The sequence below is a fragment of the Notolepis coatsorum genome (assembly GCF_963971535.1).
Source record: "Notolepis coatsorum genome assembly, chromosome: 1".
Taxonomy (NCBI): domain Eukaryota; kingdom Metazoa; phylum Chordata; class Actinopteri; order Aulopiformes; family Paralepididae; genus Notolepis; species Notolepis coatsorum.
Genome location: NC_140165.1, coordinates 57,056,074 through 57,077,231, shown reverse-complemented (window position 1 = coordinate 57,077,231; position 21,158 = coordinate 57,056,074). Strand labels below are relative to the sequence as shown.

At 44.5% G+C, this 21,158-nt stretch overlaps 2 protein-coding genes across 2 annotated transcripts in view; both read left to right on the top strand.

The window, feature by feature from the left end:
- eed (embryonic ectoderm development) overlaps window positions 1–9,847 on the top strand; it is a 38,527-nt gene extending 28,680 nt beyond the window's left edge. The window contains exons 10-12 of the mRNA XM_084314712.1: window positions 3,685–3,843; window positions 5,657–5,730; window positions 6,550–9,847. Of these exons, the coding sequence (XP_084170838.1) occupies window positions 3,685–3,843; window positions 5,657–5,730; window positions 6,550–6,676 (360 nt within the window). The 3' untranslated portion in view covers window positions 6,677–9,847. The remainder of the gene's footprint in view (window positions 1–3,684; window positions 3,844–5,656; window positions 5,731–6,549) is intronic.
- Window positions 9,848–13,443: 3,596 nt separating this feature from the next.
- Window positions 13,444–21,158, top strand: part of atp7b (ATPase copper transporting beta) — a gene marked incomplete at both ends in the record, with an annotated part of 66,572 nt that continues 58,857 nt past the window's right edge. Inside the window, one exon of the mRNA XM_084320951.1 lies at window positions 13,444–13,527. Within this exon, the coding sequence (XP_084177077.1) occupies window positions 13,444–13,527 (84 nt within the window). The remainder of the gene's footprint in view (window positions 13,528–21,158) is intronic.

The following is a 21,158-nucleotide window of genomic DNA, read 5'->3' as shown; positions in this document are numbered from 1 at the left end:
GTGAGGCGACCTCGTCGTGTAGAGCGTCTTCTCACCTGTCGTCCTCTCCGGGGGGGGTATTTCCAACACACCGCAGTGTTGGCCTTTATCCATAGAATAATCAAAGTACTCAAAGCATAATCCAAGCCGGGGAAGGCTAGCCGTCGTCGGTAGAATAATCCAATATACAGGTCCACTCGCTCTTTGGCCTGGAGCTCCTCGGGTGCAGCTTCACGTGGGGTCAACCACCCTGGATAAGCGTCCAGCTGATGCCCGAAACGATGGGGGTGCTGATTACTATAGAACTCTTACCGCACGAGGCACTACATATGAATAGACTATTATTAGCTTAATAGAATACGTCCAACTCGACGATATAGTGCCAAATATGACTATTCAAATATTAATATACACGATGTCTCAATGCCGATACTGGGCCGAATTGGCCTTACTGCCCACACGTGGTTCGCGGGGAGGCTTTTGCGTCTGTCACTCTGTTGGAGGGTAAGGAACTGGACTAAAAGAAAGCTCTACTTTAATAGCGCAGTATATATACGCACTATGAACAAATAGTACCATTAGTGGTGCGGTAGACATATTCCTACGCGGAACTAGGACTTGTCCATACATGTTAAGCGGTACGATTGAACCTGGTCTGAGGGGTATGGCGACCTGGCACCAAGGTCTCGTCCAATGGTAGAATGGAGACTATTATGGGATGTTCAGTAGACTAGAAGGGATATTCAATGCATATTGTACAAGGAATATACAAGGGATATCAGGGGATATACAAATACAATTAAATATATATATATAAATAAATATATATATTCGGTTTAATCTGATCCTTCAGAACAATAATATAATAAGAATCCAATAGAACGACATTGTGCAATACAAATAATGGGTAGGGAGGGGGGGGCACTGTACACTGTACATTGGAATACTGACAAAGCCATACTTGGTCATTTACTGTACACCTGGGTTAGGACATTTGTGGGGGCCAGTTTAGAATTGCAGTCTCCCGTAGGTGTTTTTTTAGAGTATTTTTGAAAGTGGGTAGTGATTCACATTCCTTTACAGCTTTGGGTAGGGCGTTCCACATTGATGTGGCATAATTGCGAAACGTGTTTAGTCCCTTGTTTGAGCCGAATCTGGGTTTAACATGATTTGTGGAGCTCCTTCTGGTGTTGTGATCGTGGTATTCACTGACCTTTGGGAAGTATTTTGACATGTACATGGGTACCTTGGTCGCGTAGTGTATCTTGTAGACCAGGCCCATTGCAAGTTGCTGTACTCTGTTATCTACTCTAAGCCATCCTAGGTTGTCAAAGTGGGCAGGGGTGAGGTGGGTTCTAGGAGTCAGGTCAAGCAGTAGTCTGACTAGCTTGTTTTGAGATGTTTGTAATTTGTTTTTTAGTGCCTTTGAGGTGCTTTGGTACCATGAGGTGCAAGCATAGTCGTAGTACCCGTGAATGAGTGCTCCTGCTAGAGTCTTCATGGTATTCTTGTTTACCAGAGAGGAGATCCGGTACAAGAATCGAGTTTGTTGGTTGACTTTTTTTATTACATTGGATGCCATTTTGTCACAGGAAAGATTAGCCTCTAGGATGGAACCCAGGTAGGTAATTTCATCTTTCCTTGTGACAATATTGTCACCCACTGTAACCGAGAAGCCGTCCGTCTTGCTGAGTTTGTTATTTGAACCGAAGAGAATGGACTCTGTTTTGCCCATGTGTAATGATAGTTTGTTGTCTGTGAGCCATATGCAGATTTTGCCCAGGCAGTGATGTTTCCAGTCAAGATGCTCTCTACAGCTCCGGAGTAGAAGGACTGGAGTATCTTCCCCGATACTCTGAACTTCTTTAACTGTCTCAGGTGGTAGAGGCGCTGCTTAGCCTTTTTTACGACTGAGTCTATGTGTGTTGTCCATGTCAGATCCTCTGAGATGTGGACCCCCAGGTACTTGAAGCTGCTCACCCTGTCCACGGTAGCCCCGTTTATCCTCAGTGGTGTGTGTGTGTCCTGCTGTGTTCTCCTAAAATCCACGATCAGCTCCTTGGTTTTACCAATGTTCAGGAGCAGGCTGTTGTCCTGGCACCCGGTAGGCCTTGTGGTCGTTGTCCGAGATCAGCCCCACCACTGTCGTCCGCAAACTTCACTATGGAGTTGGAGCTGAACTTGGCCACACAGTCATGTGTGTATAGTGAATACAGCAGGAGGCTCAGAACACAGCCCTGGGGGGACCCGATACTCAGGGTGATGGTGTTGGAGGTCTGATCCCCTACCCTTGACCGCCTGAGGCCTTTCACTCAAAGTCCAGTATCCAGGCGCTCAGAGCGGAGCTCAGACCCAGCTTGATCAGCTTGTCCACCAGTCTGGTGGGGACTATGGTGTTGAACGCTGAGCTATAGTCAATGAACAACAGTCTCTTCTCTAAGGTAAACATTAGAGAGATCTCATTCTAAGGTAAACATTAGGGAGATCTCATTCTAAGGTAAACATTAGGGAGATCTCATTCTAAGGTAAACATTAGGGAGATCTCATTCTCTCTAAGGTAAACATTAGTGAGATCTCATTCTAAGGTAAACAGGGAGATCTCATTCTTGTGTGAATGACTGAATGAATAATAATAATAATAATAATATCTTAAATTTATATAGCCCCTTTCAGGAGACCCAAGGCGCTTAACAGCTAAGGGAGGGGGACAGGGAACAACTTAACAACAAAATATTAATCAAAAGGAAAGAAAAAGGGGAAATCAGGCAGTCATTTACAAATTTGGTGAAAAGGTGGGTTTTGAGTTGGGATTTGAAAGAGTGCAGGGATGTAGCACTATGGATGTTTGGAGGGAGTGAGTTCCAGAGGGTGGGTGCGGCCACAGAGAAGGCTCTGGGACCAACAGTCTGCATGTTGGTGGTGGCGATGGAGAGGAGACCGGAGTCAGAGGACCGCAGCCTCCGGGGGAATGTAGGGATGGAGGAGGTCCGCTAGGTACCGGGGGGCAAGGGAGTGAAGGGCTTTGTAGGTGATGAGGAGGATCTTGAAATTGATGCAGGACTTGACTGGAAGCCAGTGGAGGTGGATGAGGGTGGGGGCGGGTGATGTGGTGCCAGGACTTGGTGGGGGTGAGAACCCTGGCAGCAGAATTTTGGACATATTGTAGCCTGTTCAGGGCATTACTGGGTAGCCCTATGAGGACAGAGTTTGCATAGTCCAGACGGGAGGTGACGAAAGCGTGGATGAGAGTCTCTGCTACGGAGTCGGGGAGAGATGGCCGGAGTCGGGAAATGTTCCTGAGATGGAAAAAGGCTGATTTGGTTATTGTTTTGATGTGGGAATGAAAGGAGAGGGTGGAGTCCAGTATGACGCCCAGGCTGCGAACTTCTGGGGAAGGGTGGATTAGGCAGCCGTCCACTTCAAGGAGGAGGTCTCCAATGACTTTATTTGACAATATAAAAATAACATGTGACAGAAAGCACAGTCAGGAGATACTGCCATGGATGAACACAAAAAAGCTCAGAGCTTATTTCCATTGTGATCCTTGTAGGGGGGTAGGGGAATGTGATGCTTAGACATGTGTGACTCTGGAGAAGACGGTAAGAGTCGCCTGCCTGCTGTGGTTTAACTGTCCCGTCTTCTTCTTCTTGTTCTATTTATAATTGTTGTCGTCTTTTCCATTTGTTTTTGTCCCATCTCCTCTAGTCTTGTGAAAATGCCATTGTATGCTGGAAGCCAGGGAAGATGGAGGACAACATTGACCACATAAAACCGAACGAGTCAAACGTGACCATCCTCGGACGCTTTGACTACAGCCAGTGTGACATTTGGTACATGCGCTTCTCCATGGACTTCTGGCAGAAGGTGAACTTGGAATTATTCTTTTTCTTTCTTCATTAGGACATGACTGTTAATGTTCTTCTTACTGTTGGATTTCTGTAAGATTGTAATGTGGGATGGCCGTTTTCTATTTAATTTTCTCAAGTCTATTAATTACATTATTGAATTGAATCCAGTATTCTGGTGGAATAGTCCGTTTTGTTATATAATATATACATCTTATAGGTGCTATAGTTAACATTACAGTAGAGATGTCCCGATCCGAGTCTTTTAACCCTTTCACTACCAAACTACAGAAGGTTAACCTTTCACTACCACACTACAGACGGTTAACCAAACGCACAGAGAGGAAATTGGTGTCTAAGGCTACGTTTAGACGAGCGTTTTGGGATGGAAGTCTGAACAGAAACCGCAAAAGTCGTCTTGCGGTTTCACTTTTAATTTTGCGTTTAGACGAGCGTTTTGGGGTGGAATTCTCCGTGCAGACGACGCTGTAACAACTCGAGACAACGGAGCCCCGCTGTCACACGATTGGCGCATATGTCACATGACGTGCTGTGAAGACCCGCCCTACTCTGCCTCTGATTCGCAGAGTGTGGGTGGGGAATGTGATTGGACCAAAGCAGAGTCACTCACAGACAGTGGGTCCAGTCATAATATGTAGTGGCCGACTGCCATTCCTCTGTGTGCTGACAGTCGTCCACGATGCACCCGCTATTGCCTTTTTACACTGTACCAAGGTTGTGATGTGAATGAATTGAATGTCCAAAGTTGCCGCCGGTTCGGTTTACAGGTTTATTGTTGTCCAAGGGTAAATGATAGTGATAGTGAAATGAAGGTTACACAGAACAGTTGTCAGTTGCTCCGTGCTCGGTTCCAACAGTATAACAGTGAAACAGTGAAACAGTTCCAACAGTGAGACAGCGTTTGAAGGTAAGTCCTCGGCAGGTGCACAGGATCCCATTGATCACCTTGGCCATTTATAGGAGTGGGCTGCAATGGGTGGTGAGCCCTCTAGTGGCCAAACAGTCTAAAGGTTCTAATATAAGACAGTCTAAAGGTTCTAATGTATATATATATAATATAATGGTTCAGTGCATGGTTCTAATATATATATATATAATATAATATATATATAATAATAATAATATATAAATCCACCAAGTCGGTTTCTGCCTCTACATAATAGTTCTGATAGCCGCGGGACAGATTCTTGTGTATTTAAAAGTACTGCCAATGTAGCCTTCAGGTGATCGCCATGGATAGAATCAGACATGCTTTGTTTACGCTTCTAGGCTACTGGCGCATGCCTGTGATGTAAGCAGTAGGCGCGACGAGAGCCTTGACGACCCTTTCGTCATCGTTTTATGCGTTTTGACAGTTTAGACGAGAGCGCAAAGCTTTACCGTTTCTAGGAATTCCACCCTGGAAGGTGGTCTCACTTTTTTACGGTTTCACCCCGTAAAAACGCCGTTTCCGTATAAACGAAAGGCACATCTGAAAAAATATTTTTGCGGATTCACCTGCTAGCGTTTCCGTCTAAACGGGGCCTAAGTCTATCTTCTTGTCTGACTCTGGAGAAGACGATAATCACATTCTCCGTTATGTTCGCGTGTTCCCTTTTTAATCTTTGGTAGCCACTGGTAGCAGCCTAGCGGCTAGCCCCCCGACTTTTATCACAACAGTGACAAACTAACACATGTAGTGCATCGAGCACCACTGGACATTTATGTTAATCATTATTAACAAACATAAATGTCCACTGGCGTGGATCTGGATCTGGTTTAACTTGTTTCTTTTCCTCTCTGCCTGTCTATTAATATTATCCGACTTCCAGATGCTGGCTTTGGGGAACCAAGTGGGGAAGCTGTATGTTTGGGACCTTGAAGTGGAGGACCCTCACAAGGCCAAGTAAGTCACCCTGCTGAGCTGACAGGATGCAGTTAAAGGAACACTAACATTATGGGAAACGTGCTTACCGTCGGACAAGAAGATGGATACCAATTTCCTCTGTGCGTTCAGTAGAACACTAGCTTTGCTGAGCTAGGCTAGCTTGCAGACAGATAGTTTTCTACTGGACGAGAGGAAATTGGTATCTTATCTTCTCGTCTGACTCCGGAGAAGACTGTAAGTGCATTTCCAATAATGTTGCCATGTTATTTTTTAAGTCAGGAAAAGTATTGTCGTTTAATCCCCAATACAAATGGCTACACAATTGATGCTTGTACAGTCATTTCATCATATTTACTGTTGGGAAAAATAATCTTCAACTAATATTACATAGCCAGTGTGTAACATATTGAACACTAGCGCTGGCCTGAAGACGTTCTTTGTTGACTAATTTAATTGACAAGTCTGTAAAATTATGTTTCCTGCATTAAATCACGCAGAAAGACCCTTTTAAATATCATGCTTATGAGAGATATTCTTATATCTACTAAACACTACTACTACTCCTACCATTACTAGGGGGCAACAGTGGCTCAGCAGGTAGTGCAGTCGTCTGGTAATCGGAAGGTTCCTGGTTCGATTCCCGCTCCTCCTTGCATGGTTGCCTCCACCGTTGTCGGTGTGTGAATGTGTGAGTGAATGGGTGAATGTGAGGAACAAATTGTAAAGCGCTTTGGATAAACACTCTATATAAATGCACCATTTACCATTTATTTACTGCTGCTGCTACTACTACTAACACTACTACTACTACTGTCTCCACTTCTCTCTGCTGTCCAGGTGCACCACTCTCACCCTCCCCAGATGTACATCAGCCATCAGGCAGACCAGCTTCAGCCGCGACAGCAGCATTTTGATCGCGGTCTGTGACGACGCCTCCATCTGGCGCTGGGACCGGCAGCGCTGAAGGTGACGACGCGGCAGACGGTACCGCGACTGCAGGTCAAATCGACGGGATACCAACTCCAGTTCCCCTACTAGCCTTTCAAACGTGTGCTTGGGCCTTATATCATCCTAGCATCCTGCACATCTAGAGACTTTGAATGTCCACTTGCATACATGTGAATTAAAGGACCATACCAGTCCAATTGTGACTTACCGGAGATTGCCCCCGTCTTTTAAAACATGTTGTGTTTGTAGGTGTGGTCGGTGTGTGTTTGAATAGCTTGTAGTGGAGTAATACAGTAACATCAGTGAAAAGAAACGCTACAGTGATCTTCACATGGGTCAATTACCTACGTCTAGCGACTTTCAACCCTATAATCAATAGCCGTGTGAAAGGTAGGCTGAGATCTCCCAAGACATTCACTTTATACACCTATGCACACAAGATTTGTTCAAAACGGGGACGATCACTGGTAATACAAATTTAGACTGGTATGGTGGTCCTTAAAAGGACAATGTTGTCTTTGAACCCCCCCCCCCCCCCCCCCCCCTATGTTTTCAACATTCCTGCACATCTTCGTCCATTTGGATTGTTCTTCAACATGTACACCATGACAAGAGATGCCTCCCTAGTCCCACGGAATCACATTGTTTAAAACATCACCAAATTGCCCGGTGACACTGAAGGTATTTTTCAATTCTCAATAAAAAGTACCGTAATTCCTCTAATAGTAACCGGGTCTCAAATACAAGCCGGGTCTCTATTAATGGCCGGGTGCGCTCTTGAGCTAAGCAATTATAAGCCGGCCTCCTAATACAAGCCGGGTTACTAATATACTGAGCTGCATACTGAGCTGCATACTGAGCTAGTTACTTGATTTCACTTTGAAAACGTTGAAATGACCAGTGACCACCTGTAATTGCACTGTTTACTATTTCATACAGTACTTGGTTTCAATAAATGAACCCAGTACATTTTACTGGGTTCAAACTGACACAAAATTGAATATTTATGAAGATTTATTCATTATGATCCGTTTGAAAATTTGAAATATAGGCCTCCCTCTTATACAGGCCTCCTCCTAATACAAGCCTGGTACCCGCTACAGTTGAAACAAATACAAGCCGGGGTTACTATTAGAGGAATTACGGTATGTTTTGTGAAACAAACAAAACTTACGTCACCTTTCCTTTGTACTGTTCAAAGTAACCTTTCCTTTGTTCTGTTCAAAGTAACTTTCCTTTGTACTGTTCAAAGTAACTTTCCTTTGTTCTGTTCAATGTAACGTTCCTTTGTTCTGTTCAAAGTAACTTTCCTTTGTACTGTTCAAAGTAACCTTTCCTTTGTACTGTTCAAAGTATCTTTCCCTTGTACTGTTCAAATTACAGTCTTACTAACAGTCACTCAAAGCACTGCCTTCTTGACCTTTTTCACATTATTTTGCATAGAGCTCAGATAAATATATAGGCACAGAGAAATGTGTTTTTTTTTTAAATAATGTGAATGAAGTCAAGTGCTGTTAGGCTAATATCATTTTGATTAACTTCTAGCACAATGGCAGCCACATTTATAAAGCGACTTCCATGGGACGGGTTTTCACTTGCGATTTTCTTTTAATGTGGATTAAAATGATCTGGAACAAATTAACCTGCTTTTCTCCTGTCCACGATTAGAATAGTCTCCCTAATATTGAGACAGTTTAGAAGAAGGAAAATATATCTGGTTGGAATCTTCAATTCCCAGTGCTTTAATATGCCTCTATCTTGCCACCTGTTGGCCAAATAATGTTACAGTATGTTTGGTAAGAAACGAAAGTAGTGAACTACATACAATAGTTTGTGAATTATTTAGATTCACTACTGAATACAGAGGATACAAGGTCAAAATAAGTAATGTAAACAAAGTGGCATTAGGTATAGCATCCTGGCTTGATTACAAGATGCACATTATCCTTGCATCCTTACCAGTTGTAGTGCATTTCTGTTTAAAGTAAGGCCTTTTTCTCTCAAGCCCAGATCCACTTCTCTTGTGGTATTAGTATCATCCAGGTCTCTGCAGGCTGCCCTGCGAATGTAAACGCTGAGGCAAAGCACCTCTATGACCGGCAGTGTCACCAACTCATTCACCCATTCACTCACTGGTCGCTCACAATTAGCCGTTCTGCCCCCTAGTGGCGCCCAACGAGCATTAGGTTGACATGAACATCCACACGCAAGAGTACCCCGCTATGAGCACTCCCAGTAGGAAAACATTACATTAGTTTGAACACTATTACATTTCACTGACATTCTGGGTTGTGTTTATAGAGTAGCGCGTTTCTCCAAAACCAGGGTCGATGTGCGCTAAGTATTTAGGTTACTAGCTTTTTATTTTTATTTTATTTTTTACTTTTTATTTGAATAACGAGTGTACAGGAGCAGATACATGTCCCACAGCACACAGCAATTATCTCACCCTCTGGTCCCTTCCCCCACCCACGGCCAACAAAACTAAATAAAGACAGGACAATAATAAAATTAAAATAAACTAATGACAACATCATTGTACAACAGACGGGCCTCTTACACGTCTGTTGTACAACTTCTTCCACTAGGGAAAGCTTTCTGAGCTGTGTTTTATACTGTAGCTACGTTAGCTAAGTATTTATGTTACTAGCCTTCTGAGTAGGGATGCTCGATATTGGGTTTTTTACCGATACGATATACAGATATTGTCCAACTCTTAATTTCCAATACCGATATCAACCGATACCGATATATGCATGGTATATGCAAAAAATGTGAAAACCGATACCGATATTTTCCGATATCACATTTTTATGCCAATATCGGACATCCCTAATTCTGAGCTGTATTTATACTGTAGCTACGCTGTCTTTCTGAGCTGTATTTATACTGTAGCTACGCTGTCTTTCTGAGCTGTGTTTATACTGTAGCTACGCTAGCATATTTTAAGTTGACATTCTGAACCATGTTTCGCTATTGGCTTTTTGTGATTTGGAGAGAGAGAAAGACCCGTTACCTGTACTGTATGTGCTGATCACTCCCCTTCAGACCCGTTACCTGTACTGTATGTGCTGATCACTCCCCTTCAGACCCGTTACCTGTACTGTATGTGCTGATCACTCCCCTTCAGACCTGTTACCTGTACTTTGCTTGTTTTGGACTTAAATAAAACGTATTTTTATACAGACGGTATGCTCCATTTCTCTAATCAGGCTCTCTAGACTAGAATGTGCTGGGCTCCTCTTCATCATAGAACCATCTTACTCTGAGCCCTGGGCTCCTGCCTCTTCACCCAGTCTGACTTCAGCTCTGGGAGCAGGCAGCTTGTAGTAGCCTGACTTCAGCTCTCGCAGCAGGCAATGTTCTCCTCTCATGGAGAGACATAGCAGCAACAGATTCTCACTAACTGGACCACAGCACTGTCTTCATGAAGAAACGAGACAGTAGAATGACCTCATACTATAGATTAGAATAATGATACTGTACACATAGTTACTAAGATATGTGCAGTACCTTGTAGTGGCAATAGAGGGCAGTGTAGGACAGCACTGTAACCAGCAGCACAACGTGATGATGATGGCAGGCAGAGGAGAGAAGAGTGCAACATATATCTCCCGTTTACCAAAAGGAAAATGTCCCGCAATTGTCCAGAAACCTCTGCAATTGTCCTGCAAAATCGACAAGCTGTCCTACATTTGGATCATACAGATTTGGTCACCCAATTTACACACCATGAAAAAACACAGACACAATTTTGACCATATGTGTAGTACTCTTTTTATTTTTTGTATCCACTTTTTCTCCTTATTTTTCTCCCATCCCAATTTCGCCTCGCCAATTCTCCCTTCAATTCACCCCTCCCCTGTCTTGAACGTTGCTAGACTATGCCTCCCACTGGTCGGCTGCAGTGAGGACCAAGCCTTGCATCACGTGTCCCCTCCGGTAGGCTACACGAGGAGGTAGCTGTCGCATCTTTTCACCTGTACAGCCCCCGTTACTTCCTGATTCTGCTGTACAGGCGCACCAACCGACCTGTAGGAGTCGCTGTCCACAACGTCCAATCCCCACCCACCAGCTTTCCCACCCCTAACACTGCCAATTGTGGTAGTATGAACAACCAGCCAAGCTGGTAGCAATGCCGAGAGCTGGGCTCGAACCCAGCATCTCCTGCGTTAGTGGCGAGCGCCTTGCCCAGTGCGCCACTTAGCCGCCCTATATGTAGTACTCTTTGAAGTCAGACAAAACTAAAACATTCTTGTGCAGGTTCAGCATCTCCCCTCCGTGACTCAAGTTCACAGACAAAATAATAACAAGGAGAGAGAACTTCTCATCAACAAGGAGAGAGACCTCGTCAACAAGGAGAGGGACCTTCTCATCAACAAGGAGAGAGACCTCATCAACAAGGAGAGAGACCTTCTCATCAACAAGGAGAGAGAGACCTTCTCAAACAAGGAGAGAGAGACCTCATCAACCAGGAGAGAGAGACCTCATCATCAACAAGGAGAGAGACCTCATCAAGGAGAGAGAGACCTCATCAACAAGGAGAGATACCTTCTCATCAACAAGGAGAGAGAGACCTCATCAACAAGGAGAGAGAGACCTTCTCATCAACAAGGAGAGAGAGACCATCAACAAGGAGAGAGAGACCTTCTCATCAACAAGGAGAGAGAGACCTTCATCAACAAGGAGAGAGACCTTCTCATCAACAAGGAGAGAGAGACCTTCTCAAACAAGGAGAGAGACCTCATCAACAAGGAGAGAGAGACCTCATCATCAACAAGGAGAGAGAGACCTCATCATCAAGGAGAGAGAGACCTCATCATCAAGGAGAGAGACCATCAACAAGGAGAGAGACCATCAACAAGGAGAGAGACCTTCTCATCAACAAGGAGAGACCTTCTAATCAACAAGGAGAGAGACCTCATCAACAAGGAGAGAGAGACCTTCTCATCAACAAGGAGAGACCTCAACAAGGAGAGAGACCTTCTCATCAACAAGGAGAGACCTTCTAATCAACAAGGAGAGAGACCTTCTCATCAACAAGGAGAGAGAGACCTTCTCATCAACAAGGAGAGACCTCATCAACAAGGAGAGAGACCTTCTCATCAACAAGGAGAGAGACCTTCTCATCAACAAGGAGAGAGAGACCTTCTCATCAACAAGGAGAGAGAGACCTCATCAACAAGGAGAGAGAGACCTCCTCATCAACAAGGAGAGAGAGACCTCATCAACAAGGAGAGAGAGACCTTCTCATCAACAAGGAGAGAGAGACCTTCTCAGGGGGAGAGAGGCCTTGTTATCAACATCTGCAGAGTCCATGATGCATTCACACTTTTAGCTGACCATAAGAGGGACCCCCCTCCCGCCATCCACCCCCAGAAATAGGGCTCCCCCACATCCCAGGTCCGCCCCACGCTGGGCCGAGCACTCAGCGACACGGGTCCCCTGAATTTAATTGGGCCCGGCTCAGTAGAGGAGAGAGGGAAGATACTCCCCCCCCACCGAGCCAAGCCCGCTACCTCCCATGTCACCAAGCACCCCATGCACAACGACCCCACAACATACAAGACCCCACTCTCCCGGGCCAAACCGTGGAAACGATGCCCCCCCCCCCCCCTGAGTTAAGCCGTAGAACTCCCCTATAGCTGACACTTTTATCCAAAGCGACTTACAAGTTCTGTACAACAGGTCAGCAGGAAGGGTACAACTCTGGCAGCTAAGTAACAATGTTCATTCAAACAGTGTTGAACTTGGGTGCTGCTACAGTCTTGAGTGCATAGTAGTAAAGTAGCAATTGGTAGTAGGTAGTAATATAGGCAAGGAAGATTATTTAGTAGAAAAGTGCCCGATAGTAAAAGACGATATGAAGTTTTTTTTCATTTCAGATATTGATTGAAGTGTGTTTTTAGTTGAATTGGGTGGGTTTCCGCAGCCCCTGGTGGGAAGTTCATTCCACCATTGTGGAGCGAGGACCAAGAAAAGCCTGCTTCTCTTTGAGGGTCTGAAGCGGCCAGAAGATGTAGAGCGTAGGGGCCTTGATGGTGTGTAGTTAAGAGACCATTGACTGGAGGTAGGAGGGAGCAGTTCCCCTCACTGCGCGGTATGCCAGGTCAAGGACCTTGAAGTGGATTTGTGAGGTAATGGGAAGCCAGTGCACATTTGTTGTTTTTAATGAGGCCCACCACCGTTATGACAGTCGTCTGCAAACTAAGTAAGGGTTTTGGTGCCATGTATAGGAGTGCAGTCGTGGGTGAAGAGGGAGTAGAGAAGGGGGCTCAGCACGCAGCCTTGCGGGACGACAGTGTTCAGGGTGAGGGTGCAGGAGGTGAGATTGTCTATCCTAACAAACCGGTCTGTTCATTAGGAAGTCTAGTATCCAGTTGCAGACAGAGGAGTTGACGTCAAGGTCCTTGGTTTCCACAAGGTCACCAAGTTTGGAGTTTCTTTTTTGAGGTGATGGTGGTGTTGAACGCTCAGCTGAAGTCAATGAACAGCATTCTCACATGGGTGTTGCTGTCATCCAGGTGGCAGAGGGCGGAGTATAGCGCTGAGGAGATAGCGTTCCCCATGCTCCTGTTCTCATGGTAGACAAATTGGTGAGGGTGAGAGGTCAGATTTTGGGTGAGCCAGGACCAGCCTCTCAAAGCACTTCATCATGGGGAAGTAAAGTCAACAGGGCGGAAGTCATTGAGGCTCGAGGCAGAGGAGTGTTTCGGCACTGGCACGATGGAGGTGGTTTTAAAGCATGCTGGGACAACTGCCTGGGCTGGTGACAGGTTGAAGATGTCAGTTAAGACCCCGGACAGCTGCTCAGCGCAGTTCCTGAGCACTCTGCCGGGATGCCAACAGGGCCAGGCTCAGCCACACGTCAGTGGGGGAGAGAGTGAGGGGTTGGCAGGGAGGGCAGCCTTGGTGGGCGCCTCCTGGTTGTCTCTTATCCAAAGCGCTTCATAAATTATGCCTCACATTCACCCACTGACAGGTGGAGGCAAACATGCAAGGTGCCGACCTGCTCATCGGGAGCACGTAGGGGTTAAGTGTCTTGCTCAAGGACACTTCGACATGCTGCTGGGAGGAGCCAGAATCGAACCGGGAACCTTCCTATTACCAGATGACAGCTCTACCTCCTGAGCCACTGTCACATAGTAGATAGTAGTATAGACATGTATAAATATAGTAGATACGGGTATATCTCATTATGAATTGAAAATGGGGGACCCTGATGTAAACAAGACGAAAGTCTTTCTCTCCGTACTGTATTGTAATTTGTACCCATTCTGCAATCTGTTAATAAAATGTTTAATCAATCAATATAGACATAGTAGCATAAATATAGTAGATAGTGGTATACTATAGACAGTCGATAGTATAGACATAGTAGCATATAGATAGTAGTATATACAGCATATAGATAGTAGTATACATAGTAGCATAATAATCGTTTAAAAAAGAACTGGTGGGAAGTCCGTTCCTCCACCATGGAGTAATCAACACAACACAAAGGATTCAATGTCCCCGATCACACTGGTGGCCATATTATTCAAACTCATGTACTCTCAATTACTGTCAAACTAAGTGAATGTGTGCAAAACTGTTTAGATTTTTTTTTTGATGTGTGAGAGATTATGTGTGCAAAATAAATCTGCATTGTTTTTTGGGGGTAAAGTGCCCATTTAATGCTTGCCCAAAATAAAACCAGCTAATGTCGGTGGGGTGAGGTACGTTTTTTTCTTCGTGTTATCTCATTAAATGGTATTAGTACCAACCTCCTTGGATTTAATCAGGTGTTATTAACAGCCAATGGGGGGATTGAAGAATTAATACAATAGCAGCCACACACACACTTACACACACACACTTACACATGGCGCCCTCTAATAGATACGCGTCCAGGCTTCATCTAAAAGTCAACAAACCATAGGATTTTAGAGCGGGTTTGGAAGCCAACAAATTCATAATAAGTGCTCTTCTAAAAAATCTGGACACCTGTGTACAATTACATGTACACACGTCCTGTCTCACGGCGCGCTCCTCTTCTCTTATCTCACTAATAGAAGAGAGGGAAATAAATCCCACATCGGACTCTTGCCCTCCCGGGTTTGGTTTGGTAGGTAGGTAGGTAGAACACAAAGGGACACAACCGAGGGAGCAGATCAATCATGTTCTCGTCCAAAAAGTCGCCAAAAGCTCTTTCCAAACCCGCTTCTTGGAGGTCTTGCGCCGCGGGGGAGCAGATCTGCATGGTGGAGTGTCTGTGTGAAGCGGACTGCAGCTGTACCTGGATCCACCCTGACGCGGGTTCGGGGAGAAGACCGAGAGCACCGGATCATAAGGTATAGACATATATCAAAGCACTGGACAGATATCGATTAATATCTAAGCATATTATTCAAAGCAAGTTCAAATTTCACGTTTTGTTGTATGTTGTTTGTTTGTTGTCACATATGACATATGCCATAAATGTCATGTATGTTGTGTATGTCATAAATGTCACTATGAATTGTTGTCACATCTACACGTATACATATACAGTACAGTGAAATGCTTGGTTCTGGCCCCTGAGATTGAGCTTCATAAAAAGAACAAGGTCCAAACACTAAATATACACTACTATACAAACTGAAGTACAACCTATAAAGTACAAAATGCAGGTTTTCTTTGCAGTTTAAATGCAAAAATGTAATGTGATCCTTTTAAAAGTTAGCACGACGTGTGTATCCTAAATTTATTATTCGATTAAATAAGTATTCATGATCCGATGACTGGGAGAAACATTTGCTCGCTCTGTGTGGTATATATATATTTCCAATGAGTTTGTTTTGAACACATCTCTACTGACTGAGCGAACCACTGTGAATAATAAACTGTCTGTCATACCTCTGCTCTTTGACACGGTTGGCCCCCGCACAGATTAGTCCCAGTTCTCGAGTGATTGTGGGGCTAAGAAGTGTGTAATTTGGGGGATTTAGGGTGTGAGCCGAGTAATTATTATTAATAGCCGTGCGATTTAGTTGACTGATCGATTAAGACACGTCTGTGTGAACTTGCGTTTTCCACATGATCCAAATGTAACAGTACTATACCTGTATGTCCCTATGCCATAAATGTCATGTATGTTGTGTATGTCATAAATGTCACTATGAATTGAAAATGGGGGACCCTGATGTAAACAAGACGAAAGTCTTTCTCTGGTCTGCATCCCCTTAACAATTTTGTGTATTGAGCCGTACTGTATTGTACCCATTCTGCAATCTGTTAAGTTTTCATTCATTCATTCATTCACTATCCAAAAATGAATGCAATCACGCGGCAGAAGTGCTTATTATTATTATTAAAGACCAACATATATTATGAATAGTATTGAGGACGGAGAGGTTAAAAAGGCACAAAACAAATGACAGCTCGTGTTTAGAAAGCATACTGATAATAAAATATCAAAATGAGTACAATGTCAGTGCTTCAACATGTAGAGACAAAGCAGCCAGAACACGACTGATTGATTGATTGAAAACTTTATTAACAGATTGCAGAATGGGTACAGTACAGCTCAATACACACAATTGTTAAGGGGATGCAGACCAGAGAGAGACTTTCGTCTTGTTTACATCAGGGTCCCCCATTATCAATTCATCATAACATATATGACATACACGACATACAGATAGACAGTACTGCTACATCTATACATTTATGACATACCAGATTTGCAAATACAGTACTGTTTGTGATACAAAAAGAGTTTAAAAAAGAGAGTATATACATTTGACGTAGAAACTGTACATTGGAGGAGGTTGGGGGGGTGGGGGGGGGGAACTGTACATTGGAGATTGTTAGGTGGGCGGGGTGGGGGAAACTACAACTGTACAAGCAAAACTGTACATTGGAATATCGACGAAACCATACTTGGTTCCAAGAGGAGGGTCTTGTGTATTCTTGGGTTAGGTCATTTACTGTACATTGGAGGGGGTTGGGTTAGGACATTTACATGGGCCAGTTTCGAATTGCAGTCTCCCGTAGGTGTTCTTTGAGAGTGTCGATGGCCCCCCCGATGCCCCCCCCCGACATTCCCCCCCCCTGAGTTAAGCCCGTAGAACTCCCCCATATCCCAGGCCGATGCGCGCGGAGCCAGGCCCCCAGCGACACGGGTCCCTTGAATTAATTGGGCCAGGCCCAGTAGAGGAGAGGATAGGGGACCCCCCCCCCCCACCGAGCCAAGCCCGCTACTTCCGATGTCACAGAGAGCCCCACCCCACGCACCGACCCCGCAACACACAGGAACCCACTGGGCAAAACTCAGCCGCTCTGACCCCCATAAGAGAAACCCCTCCCTCCCGCCCTCCTCCCCGAGAAACAGAACACTGCCATATCCTGGTCCACCATGCGCGGAGTCGAGCACCCAGGCCCCCCCCCCCCCCCCCCCCCCCCCCCCCCGCCCGACCGCCAGGCCCCAGGCCCACGAGAACCTCAAGCCCAGGCCTGCAGAAGGCCTAAGCACCATGCCTCAATGGCCCCCGACCCCCCGCGACCCCAAGCCCGGTGCCCCCCCCGGCCCGGTGACCATACCGCCCAGGCCACGGCGGCCGAGGGCCCCAGGAAACCCCACCTCCCCCGGGTCAAACCGCCGGAACGATGGCCCCTCCCCCCGGCATTCCCCCCCACTGAACTCAGCCTGCCCACCTCTGTACCTCCCATGTCACCGATATCACTATATACATTTATGAAAAAATTAAACTGACAACACAATAAGAAAAAATTAAATGAAAATAAAATAAGCTATATGGTTAGCACTTTTTCCCCCGTTGGCGGTTTGGAGGGGAATCAGCTCTCCTATTGGAGAAGCCCCCCCCCCCCCCCCCCTAGTGACGGAGATACCCCCCAAAGAAGATTCTCCAAGCCTCTCTTCATGTCCAACATTTTTGAATTCTTGTCCTTCACAATTGTCCATGTGCACATTCAAAGCAACTGCTATTCTAACATAACTCAGAAAAAAATAAACGAAAGACAATTGGCACTTCCCAGGCTTTTTACCCCCGTTGGCCGGCTGGAGGGATAAGGCTCTCCTGGAGATGTCCCCAATGGGGATTCTCCAATGCCCCTATTATTGTCCAACATTTTATTTGAATTTTTATCTTTCATATAGTACAGTTCCAGAGCTCCCGGTCAGGTCTCCGAATGTGTTTCCTCGTGTTCCCCGTAGTCTTAGTTGTGCGTCATGTGTGTAAAGGCCTCTGCATGCTACAGAAACTTAAAAGCAACTGCAACACAACATCGACAAAGCAACGGTGTTGCAGACATTCTGCCTTTATGCTTCTGCAAAATCGACGCGCAAAGTTAGTTTAACTAAAGTTAGTTTAGGTTCGTGTTAACGTTAGATAATGTACAAAATAAACGTATTTCCGGTGCTTTTAGACGTCGCTCTTTTATTTTGAAATCCCCCGACCGGAAGTATTTGTGATGTATTCTGCTTGTGTAACTTTAGGTTCGTTTTAACGTTAGCTGGCAGCTACAGGCACTCGAGGTCGAGGAAGAGCTGCTGAATTTAATCGGCAGGAGGAGAGAGAGCTCGTCAAAGCTGGATATATCCCTGTGGCTGTGGTTGTAGGCACGAAAATGCAGCTCGAACTACCTGTTATATTAAATTAATTGATTGCTGTTTAACAACTTGTCCGTGTCCAGTCCTTTCGAACTGCCCCACCGTCCGTTCATTGTAAACAATGATGCATGTAATTATATTAACGTTACTGTGTGTTGTTGTAGCTATGTTAATAAATTCTGAATGGCATTAACGTTAGTTGGGTATGATAGAGCATTGAATAGCATCAAGTTCAACGCTAGCTGGCTGGCTACAACAATGGCTGATGGTATTCCTCGCTGCGGGACCAATATTATTCTATGACAGCCCCGCCCCCATTCACTACCAACCAATCACTGCTACGCAATATCAACGCAATGGTTGTTTAGATTAGATTTGGGTGAAAGGTACGCAACATCGTCACAACACACTCTACAAGACCCTCTAAAACAGTGGTCACCATTGCCAACCTTTTTAAGCCCAAGATCACTTATTTTCTTTTGGTGAAGGCAAGATCTACATATTGAAGTGTTGAGAGAAAAAGACAGCCAAGATTGTACTTTAAACTAAATTACTTTTATTTGCCTGTATTCTAATTACATGCAATGCTTTGGTCCAACATTAAAACGTCAAAGTAGAGCTATTATGTACTTTCTCAGTCAGTGCTAAGTGCAGTCATCTTATGCAGCATCACGTTTCACATCAAAACAAAAGTAGAACTGTAATGTGGACTTTCTCATATTATTAACATTGACAAACATATTTACAATTAGCATTTTATAAAGTAGAACTGTAATGTGTACTTTCTCAGTCAGTGCTAAGTGCAGCATCACTTTTCACATCAAAATAAAAGTAGAACTGTAATGTGTACTTTCTCAGTCAGTGCTAAGTGCAGTCAGTGCTAAGTGCAGCATCACTTTCACATCAAAACAATTAGATCTACAGGGACAGTCTCAAAGATCGACCAGTCGATCAAGATCGACGGGTTGGTGACCACTGCTCTAAAACAACCGCGCTGATGTTGTGTTGAAGTTGCTTTGAAGTTGCTGTAGCATGTAGAGGCCTTTAGTGTCTTCAGTTTAGTCTAGTATGTGATATTTTTATATTATATATATATGTCCCGAATCAAGACCCAATTTTCCCAACTAATGTGTTTACCTTGTCTGTATTCTCAGTGGTTTGTGTGTTATTTGTAGTGTGTCTCGAGTCATAACATCTATTCATTATCAAATAATATGCATATGTGGTATTGAATCTTGGTCGGTGTGTGTGACCTCATTGCTCGAGTCCTGTTTGGTGTGTGAGATCTCGTTATTCGAATCCTGGCTGGTCTGGTTGATCTCGGTGCTCGAATCCCGGTTGGTGTGTGTGGCCTCAATGCTTGCATCTTGGCCGGTCTGGGCGATCTCCGTGCTTGCATCTCGGATGGTCCGGTTGACCTCGGTGCCCGAGTCCTGGTTGGTCCGGGTATATCCATCGTCTCTTTGTCCTTCTTTTGGGGGCCATTTGTTTTATTTCTTTTGAATTAGCCTCCATGCTCCTCTGAATATTCTGTATTGCATTGAGTCCAGTCTGCGTGTTGGTTTGCATGTTAGCATCATTAGCGTTCTGTATTGCTTCTAGCCTGATCCGAATGCTAGCTTGCATATTCATCGTGTTAGCTTGTAGCTCCGTCTCCAGCCAGGCCTCGCTGTGGTCTAATGTTATGTTAGCTTGTTTTACTTGCTGCGTCATCCCCTCGTGTTGTACCTTTCCCTTTGTTGTATTTTCTTTGTCGGGGGTCATACTTCTCCTCGAGTTTTGTGCACTGGGTCTTGTCATCGTTCTTTTATCTTCGAGTTGTTACTTTTTATCGTGTTTTATAACTTTTTATTACCTTTCTTGAATTTTTTACCGGGAGCTCTGTTCTGCAGCTGCTCACCTGCGTCAGTTACTTTTCGATAATGTCATTTTTCACCAGATTGCGACGTGGTTTTTTTTGTAGACATTCACAGAAAGGTAAAGAAATAATATACATTGTATTTTATGGCAATAACGTTCAGGTTTGTTCAACCCGTGAGATATAAATAATATTTTCAGCAGCTTAGACAGCAGCTGGTGTGAGCTGGGTAGTGTAGTTTTATGTAATGTCGACGTCCATCGAAAGCCCTGGGTCTCCTCTTTCTTAGGACTACAACAATTTCATGACGACATAATTTCCTCACATCTAAATCATTCTGTTTCCGATGCAATGCGCAGAGATTTTTATAAACGCATATTTACCTAATAACACTTAAAGTCATTGGTAAACAAATGTAGTGCTGAAAATATACACTTTGGCTGCTGTTTTGATAGGGTTAGGGTCTTTACGCTTGGCTACATTTGAAAAAGAAACGACAATACGGATTGTATTGATCTATTTATGACATTAAATAAATCTTGGCCCGATATTGATTCAATATCTATTTAATATAGGCAACAGAGTTCAAAGTTCGTATGGGCAACAGAGCCTTGAGTATACAGTAGGCATGTTAGACTATTAACATTAGGCTACTGTTGTACTTTGAACAGCCTTTATGGTCGTATTGGTCAGTAGTAAACAATTCAATGTTTGTCTGACTGTGACGTGGGACGTTTCTCCGTCTCATTGTGTAACCCTGGCACTCCGAACAAGGCTTCTTGTAGTCGTTCAGGCCGATGACCCCTAGATGACCCCTAGATGACCCCTAGATGCGTGATCCTCCATTGTAATGTGGGCCCGTGAAGCCCGTTTAGACGCATGATTGTGACATTGTTGAGACACATGATTGTGACATCGGGCGATACAAATAAACTTGACTTGACAAATGAAACTGGTGCTGAATGCTATAGTAAAACAAGATCTATGCTATTTTTTAGATCCAGAAACATTACATTATAATTGTTTACGGATATCTACTCTAAATGG